This window comes from Nipponia nippon, unplaced genomic scaffold, assembly GCF_047370975.1.
Source record: "Nipponia nippon isolate SJK-2023a ecotype South Korea unplaced genomic scaffold, ASM4737097v1 scaffold_1, whole genome shotgun sequence".
Lineage (NCBI taxonomy): Eukaryota > Metazoa > Chordata > Aves > Pelecaniformes > Threskiornithidae > Nipponia > Nipponia nippon.
Window position 1 is genome coordinate 137,273,569 of NW_028262290.1, and position 8,290 is coordinate 137,281,858.

Below are 8,290 nucleotides of genomic sequence, written 5' to 3' on the forward strand. Positions count from 1 at the left end.
CTGACTGATCTTGCAGAATTACCTGCCGAGGATTTCATCAAGTCACATCAGCGCCGTAACAGCCTGTTTCTGAACAACTGAGCTTTGAATTAGATGTTGCTTTGGGTTGATAAAGAGATAATTACTGATCCAAGTGAAGGTTTTAGGCTTATAGCTTTTACAAATGAACAACCAAATGCATTATCTTAAAGCAAGACACTCATCTTTCATTTAAGACTGAAATCCATCTTTGCTACATTATTAGTTTCTTGTTCTATTTACAAATTGTCTTATTGTTTCAGCAAAAAGCCAAAGAAGCCCCAGAGAAGGCAGAACAACCGACTGAAACCTTTAACCTTGGCTTATGATGGAGATGCAGATATGTAAAATATAACTTCTTATGGTGACAAATGGAATCCAAATTAATGGATTGAAATCAGAAGGTATTCAAAGCCACAGGGATTTTCTATGGAGTGGATTAAGTGTTTTGACTTTTTCTTTTTTGTAACTGCACCATAGATAAAAAAGGATGGATTTCATAATGCCTACAGATACTCAAGGTATTATTGCTTTACTTTAGACCATCAGCACTGAGAAATCTGGCAGAATCACGTTAATAGACACTGCAGTTGGAGATTTGTGGTCTTTCCTCAATCTTGCAACGTGTAAGCACCACTTCTGTCTCCAGAATACTGTAGCTGACATAGTATTAACAGTTGGAAGCCCCTGCAACATTAACCAAGTATAATCAGTACGCATGAAGAATTTGTACCAAGCTGTCTATGACTCTTTATATTCAAGCATAACATATATACTCAGTTGAACCATATGTATTACTCTATCAGATTATATACTTGTTAAAGAGCATTTTAGTGCTTAGTACAATATTAACTTTTAACTGGGATTAACCCACTGAGCAAGTTCAACAGTTTGCCAGTTGGTAATAACTTGTGTTAACCTGCATTTCAGAGGGCAATGACTCACTTGCAAAATTCTGTCCTGTTATCACTCCAAAGTATAAAGGCCTCGTATGTACGTCCAGAAAGGAGGCATTCTCAGATTCAGTATTTTCTAGCGGTTACTGTCTGGAAAAAGAATACCCATTGTGAATGTTACAATACGTTTCTACTTTCTATAACTCAAACTGTTGCCTGCATCTTTTTTGCTACATGTAAGGCAAATTTTTGCACTATATTAGTGCAGCATGATATGCACTTAACTAGTATTGCCATAGAAACTGCCTCTTTTCAGAAAGGATGATGATGTATCTTGTGCAAGGAGTGTCAAGTAGACAGGTCTTGAATCCTGAAGAGAGTAGCGTTCGGTTTGGACTGCGACTGGATGGAATTGGCTAACGACGTGTACTGTACACACCGTTCCTCGTCACAGCGGCCATTTGTAGTCTATATCATGGCAGTAATACAAGTGTCTAGTTTCTTGCCCCCTCTACCTGTACTGGTATAGATTGTCCTGCTGGTTTCTAATTGTACTTTGAAGGCTGTTTATGACTAGATTTTTTATATTTGTTAACTTTGTTAGAAAAAAAAGAAAAGAAAAAGAAAAGTGGTTGCCCTGTAATCTTGAGTGACATACTTACTGTCTAAAAAGGTATTCTGATTGTTTGTTCAACTAAAATAAAATGGTTTTGCTTTTTTTTCCTTCTGCTAGTGATAGCATTTTCACTGTTGCTGTCAGTGCAATACTCGGAGCCCTTTTGTCTCTTCTAATTAGGATAATTGGATAAACTCTTTTAATTATTCAGTTAAACTCTTGAGTGTACTGGCAAGTAAACAATAAGATCAATAGTTCTGCCATTTTAATACTCATGACTTTTTTAAAAGCTCTGGCAGTATAAAAACTCACTGTTAACCTTTTCCATGCTTATGGCTTTCAGTGTTACGCTTCCAACATGAAGCTCATTGACTTGCCACTGTGTCTACATGCCTGTTACAGATGTGCTTCATGACCTGAGAAGGGTTATTCTCATCAAATGGCTTCTATGTGTAGCCTGGACATATAAGTGACTGTGCCACTACTAAGCAATACAAAACTTTATCAGGCAACCTCTCAAAAATAATTGTTATATAAAGTTCAATATTAGGTTCTCAGGTCTTTTTTATAACCTAAACCATTTCTGCCTACTCATCACACTATTTACTCGAGAAGCACCAGTTTTTGCACGCTGAATAAAACTGTAGCTTTGCAAACGTTGGCCCAGATCCACTGAAATCAATGACAAGACTCTTGTGGACATCAATGGGTAACATCAGTCCTTAAAAATACATACTTTTGTTCCATGTAGAATAATTCTTGGAACCAATGTGCATTTTGTGAATGTTCAAGAGAGATTATGGTCCTACTTTAACTTAGCTAACCTATATTACCAGTGCGGTGTTACTGGATCAAAAAAGTGATCTTCTTCCCACTGCATAAGTATTCTCTAAGTGGGAATGATGAGCAGAGAGGAACAATAGTAACAATCTTTTGGACAGGTTTAATTTCTCATTTTATACCTTGATCCGGCCGCAGCTGGTGAAGTGCCATGGCCCCCTGCCACAGCAGTGGTTCATTCATATATGTGTTGCAGGACCGGGGGCTTCAGTCTTACATCGCTTTGTAAAGATCCATAGGAAGAAAACAAATGTTGGTGATTTTAATTACTTCAGCATTCTTGAGTAGAAAACAAGAAAAACCTAGTTGATTCCTATTTTGTCAGACATACAAAAAATAACGTGGAAAAGTTATAAAGTTTTAAAGAATTATAACTATCATGTGGAGACATAAAGCTTAATCACAATTTCTGTACTTTTAAAAGTCTGATTCTGTGTTGTCAAATAGCATTGGACCAATAGGAATTAAGGGAACAGGGATTCTTTCATTGGCAATGAGTCATCTTGATTTATCCTACTGGCTGATCTTAGCAGGAGCTGTTGCCTAGTTCTTGCCTTGAAGATTTTTATGTCCTAAATCTAAGAATTTAATAACTTGAAGTTAAAGGTATGCCATCTCCTTTTTCTCACTATATAAAATGGACAAAGAAAGAAAAAGATAGGAGGGGTTTTTAAGTATGTTTGGCCTTTGCAATCCATGCAAGGATTTTAGCATGTGTTACGTTTTATATCTGGTCAGTGAATTTTACTGGTGCACATCTGCATCATACTAGTGCTGCATTTAAAATCTAGAGTGCATTTTTATTTTTTTTTTTTTTTATGAACAAAGTGCATGGAAATTTGAAGCCAGAATGGCTTCCCTCATTATCACGGAAAAAAATATTAGGCTATAAGGAGGGCTGAAATTTTATGTAAAGCTAAAAGTTGCAAAGGTGATTAAACCCTTTAGCACTGAAACAGAAATAAATAATGGGTGAATTATCAGTATATAATGAAAAGCAATTTGCTTTAAAAATCAGAGTGCTTCTACAAATCCAGTGCCTAAAGCAGCCACTACTGTAGGTTGTTAGTTTGTGAAAGTAAAGTTTCCAGTGATCAAATAAACCATTCAGAAGATAGCAAAGTAGACATTTTCCTGTTGATGTGGTGGTTTGTATTTTCCTTTTAAAATCTGTAGTTTCTAGATTACTGTGTCTGCTTTGAGTCCTGGAGCAGTTCCTTTTTGAAGCTTTGATGCAACTGCACAAGTTTGTTTATATTTGGTATAAAGCATCAATTTTGAAACTCCCTTCCTCCTGCCAAAATGTAATAAAGCTTGTTTTCCAATACTACAATCTGAAGAGACCAATTTAAAAACTCCATGTATAAATCACTGTAAAATATACCTTGAATGAAATGGAAATCTGTCTTTTTACCTTTATGTAAATTGTGCTTACCCAAAGTTAAGAGTTTATTTTGCCTAACTTAATTTACTTGAATATTTATTTTGTAGAACAAGGAGGCAGCTGTCTGAGGAATGTTTACCTTTTTTTTTGTTAATGTTAATTTGTAAATTGTGTAATGCATTTTTATTTTTTAAATTATGTATATTTCTTTTTTAATGCACAAAATGTTTATGTACAACTACTGCAAATTTGTGTATATTGTCACTAAGCTTTATTCAGTTACTACAGATGATGTGAAAATGTAACAAGTCTTACATTTTCATCTGGGTTATTTTTACATAACTGATGTATTGCTGACAATAAATATAAACACAAAATCATTTAATGTGTTTTTTTAATAGATGTAGTATACTATGCTGCGATAGAGTAACAATAAAAGCCAGATCCCTAAAATATGACCACCTTTTAAATAGTCTCTTTTTTGAAAGAAATTAGCAAACTTATTCTTGTTAAAAATTAATATTTCTCTTTAAAAAGAAATAAAAATACTTTCTGATAGTTATGATAGCTATCAAAGTTCGTTGCTACAGTCCTTGTTGACATAGAAGTTTACAATGCATATTTAATTAATCAATAAATATCCAATAAATGCAATAAATCAATGGTATTTTAGATTTTCTTCCTTAATTGCCATTTTTAGGTCAGAAGAATCAACCCATTTGTGGAGAATAAGGGGTGGATCAAGATCTCACTAAAAGACATCTGTTCACTTCAGTTAAGCTGAGTCTGTCCTTGTCCCTAATGAGAAGGAACAGGGAGCAAAATCCCCCTCCTCAAAATAAACAAACATGCCCAATGCAATCAATAGAATTGTCATTTACATCCCAGTTGTTGAATAAAAATTAGCAAATTCAGTCTAATTTCTTCTACAATCAAGAATTTGTTGTTGATTACCTAAGAAAAGAAGTGACTCCACAGTTTTTTCATAACTGTTCGTATTCTACCTCTATGCTCTCAATTTTTTCATGTCCATTTCTGCAGCGTATATTTATACATCAGTTCATGGGGTTTTGTCCAATGTCAGTAGTTATTACCTCCCCAGTAACCCTTCCAGGCTAATCCTTAAAAGGTTTAAACTCAATATTGAGTGCACACAACTCTGATTTTAGAGGCATTTCAGGATTTTCACAAGTACTTCCTACCTACATTTTCTCCTGCTGGAATCCACAGTAAAATAACAGAAGCATTGGACTTGTCTTCCCACCTGCAATTTAATAGAGGAATTTTTTAGATCATTTAAAGTTTTTTAATTCAGTACAGGCAAAATTCAACAAGCAGTTAAAAAAGATACTTGAGAGGAGAAAATTAAAATTCTCATTTATACTCTGCAGAAGAGAATTGCCTATGGTATGCTAATAAAGAACATATGGTCTTAGCATTCAGTAAAGAAAATTTATGGTTGGACTTTGGCAATTGGTTGTGAGACTTCCTGAGTAATGGCTTACAGATTGGGAAATGTATTTATTTAAAAAAATATTAGGAGAACATGATTTTTCAATACAAGTATAATGAAAGATAAATGGAGAGGTAAATCAAGAGGCTTAGATAAGCCTTGTAAATATTATAGCCTTCTAGTAATGTGAAGATCTACAGTATTAGGTGTAGAAAATTATCATGCTGAAACAGTAGTAAGCTTGAGCAGCCATTCAGGATCTGCCTGCCATCACTAAGAACAATTTGGCTACAGAAAAGGTTATTTCTGAATCTTCTGGTTGTTTTCTTAGACACAGTATATCTGAATGTCCATCCAAAAGCAGCTAATAACCAGGAAGATGAATAAACAATTTGCACTTTTTCAGAGGGGTGGAGATCTGGAGGTGGGAGGATCTTAGTATCTGCTTGCCTGTTTATTTTTCAGCAGAGGGAGCAGATGATTCATTTAGCTTACCTTCGTTTGGGCAGTGCCCCTGGCCATGGAGGGGGTTGTCCTGTAGTGACATGCTGGTGAAGCATCTCTTACATCCTTTTGAAAACTGGCATCTTCACTAAGTCCTGCTTGATCTGAAAAGTTGCAAGGCTTACTGTGAGGTGCACCTTCAGTGACATTTGACAGACACCGTTGCTCTTTCTGTTTGCAGTCAGGTAACTTTGCACCGGGAGAGGATTGAGCCTCGTGAGAGAACAGTAGTCTCAGAGTGGCAGATTGTTAACACCAGTCTGCTCGTACTCACGTGTGGCAGTGCTTTAAGTTGACCCTTCCAGCCTGATGTATAAGCCATTTCTAGTATTAATATTCTGACCTGCCTTGACAAGCTGATACTGTTGGATGCTACCTAATCCTGCTTGTCCCCGTCTGGTTAGGTAATGGCTCTGCTGAAAAGAAGGTGATCATGATCATAGCTGTTGTTGTTTCCCATATTCAAAGAAATCACATTTCAAACAGTTCCAGGTTGAACATATGTAATTAGTACTATGTGTTTATGTATTTGCAAATCCTTTGTCTTTTTAGAAAAAATAAGATTTGGTACTTGTCTGTTTTTAGATGAGGGGTTGGTGGCTCCCACATATGTTTTAATATTTTGTGGGTTGTATTCAGAACCTAGTCCTGAAGTTTATCAGAATTATATTCTGAAATTAAAATTATAAAATGAATGAGGTTTTGTTTATTTTCAAAAATACCCTTCATAGTGTCATTATATTTCTTTAAAATGGCAGATTACTTGTTTGTTTCTCAATAAATATCAGATCAGTTTTGCTTAGCTTACAAATAAAAAAAATGTTTCATCACAAATTCAGTGTTGGGTTTGAAAGCAAGTCTAATTTTTTTTCCTTCCCTTAACAATTATAAAAACATTAACCCTTTCTTACCTATACATGTGAAACTGTGACTTAAATCTCAGCTTTTTAATTCTTTCCAGTGCTTCTCATTGAGATGCATATATGGAAATAGCAATATAATTTGAGCCCATCACCAGAATTTAGTTAACAGTTCTGTGAATGCACATTCACAGTTTGTTGGCTGTCAGATTATTTTTAATGCACTGCCTAATGAAGTCCTACAAAAACTTCTCCCATACTGAACCCAAACTTATTTACACAACTTGTATCACAGACAAAATATGAAAACTGTCACAGAAGAACAAAGGAAGTGTGACATATTGTGTCTTGCTTTCATACTCTAAACCTGATTCCCTTAACAACTTTCTTCCGATGCCCTCATTGTGTCTTGGTGCTTGAAGCAAATGCCAGATTTCATCCTTACCTGGAACTTTTCTGATTCGCACTGATTGCTGTCATAGCCTTAATTCTCTTTTGATGTGTCTTCTCACTCTTAAGATCATGGTTAGACAACAATAGTTACCAGTTGACAACTTACAGGTACTTGAAGGCATGCTATCAAAAGCAAAAATATGCATACTTAAAATGTGAATTTTGAGGTTGAAATAATTTGTTTCCTCTCTTCATGCAACCAAAGCTGCAGCTGTGTATTTGGAAACCTTGAAGATACCTAATTCTATTTCAGGTTCAATCACACCATTCTATTGCTGTTACTTTATACTTTTCTCTACTATTCCCTTGTTATACTCATTTTGTGTTAATTTTCATTGTAAAATCATAGTAAGGGCTATCTCCTCTGTGTGTACAATTGTAGCAGAATGGAGAACTCCCTCTTTGGAAACCTGACTGTGATATGACAATAAACAACAATTAACAGAAGCTCAAATGCTCAGTATCTATTATTTTTCAAAGAATTCTGCGTTGAAATCTTGGTGGACTAGCTTGGAAATGTTCTCTATTTGTGAAGTCCCTGAAGAATAAATCACCACAGAAGTCAACCAAAACCCCTGTTCCCGTGAGCCGCTCCATGGGAGGAAGTTACGTATTCACATTTCCTATTTCTGAATGTTACTCTAAAGACACACAGAAGTTCTGGTTTTAGTTACTTCGGCTACAAGCTATACCAACAATGTAAAATCATGGGTAGTACAGATGATCTCCAGGTACATTTAAAACAATTTATCAGAGATATGTAGCATCATACATGTGGTAACACAGAGCTGAGTTCAGGTCAGTATTCTGTACTTAAGGTCAGGAGGGAAATCTCCATACGTGCGTATTGCAGCTTTGGACCTCATTTTTAGTTTTTATATTCCACAAAATGAAGTACATTTTCATCACTTAATTTGATTTGAACCATCATTAGAGACTAAAACACCCCACATACTCAGTACTGAAAAAGCATACTTCTCAGCCACAGGTCCGCTCCTTTTCAACCAGAGGGCTGTACCACGTAACCCGCATCTCCAGGTGTCTTAGCAGGCCATGCAGGCCCTCGCTTTTTCCCTCACTGGCTTCTTCTGCAAAGTCCAGTTCTTGCTGATATCACTCTCTTCAAACAGGCTCTGTTAGGCATTCATCTGGTTATTAGTGCCCAAAACATAAACTACCAGTTATTAATAACTGGCCTTGTGACCTACTAGCAAAGAACCAATGTCCCACACAAAGCTTGACTCCCAAGATAGTCTGACAAACTGG

At 35.8% G+C, this 8,290-nt stretch overlaps 1 protein-coding gene across 1 annotated transcript in view; it reads left to right on the forward strand.

The window, feature by feature from the left end:
• Positions 1-7,376, forward strand: part of THSD7A (thrombospondin type 1 domain containing 7A) — a 293,266-nt gene extending 285,890 nt beyond the window's left edge. The window contains exon 29 of the mRNA XM_087774171.1: positions 282-7,376. Within this exon, the coding sequence (XP_087630297.1) occupies positions 282-366 (85 nt within the window). The 3' untranslated portion in view covers positions 367-7,376. The remainder of the gene's footprint in view (positions 1-281) is intronic.
• The last annotated feature ends 914 nt before the right edge of the window (positions 7,377-8,290 follow it).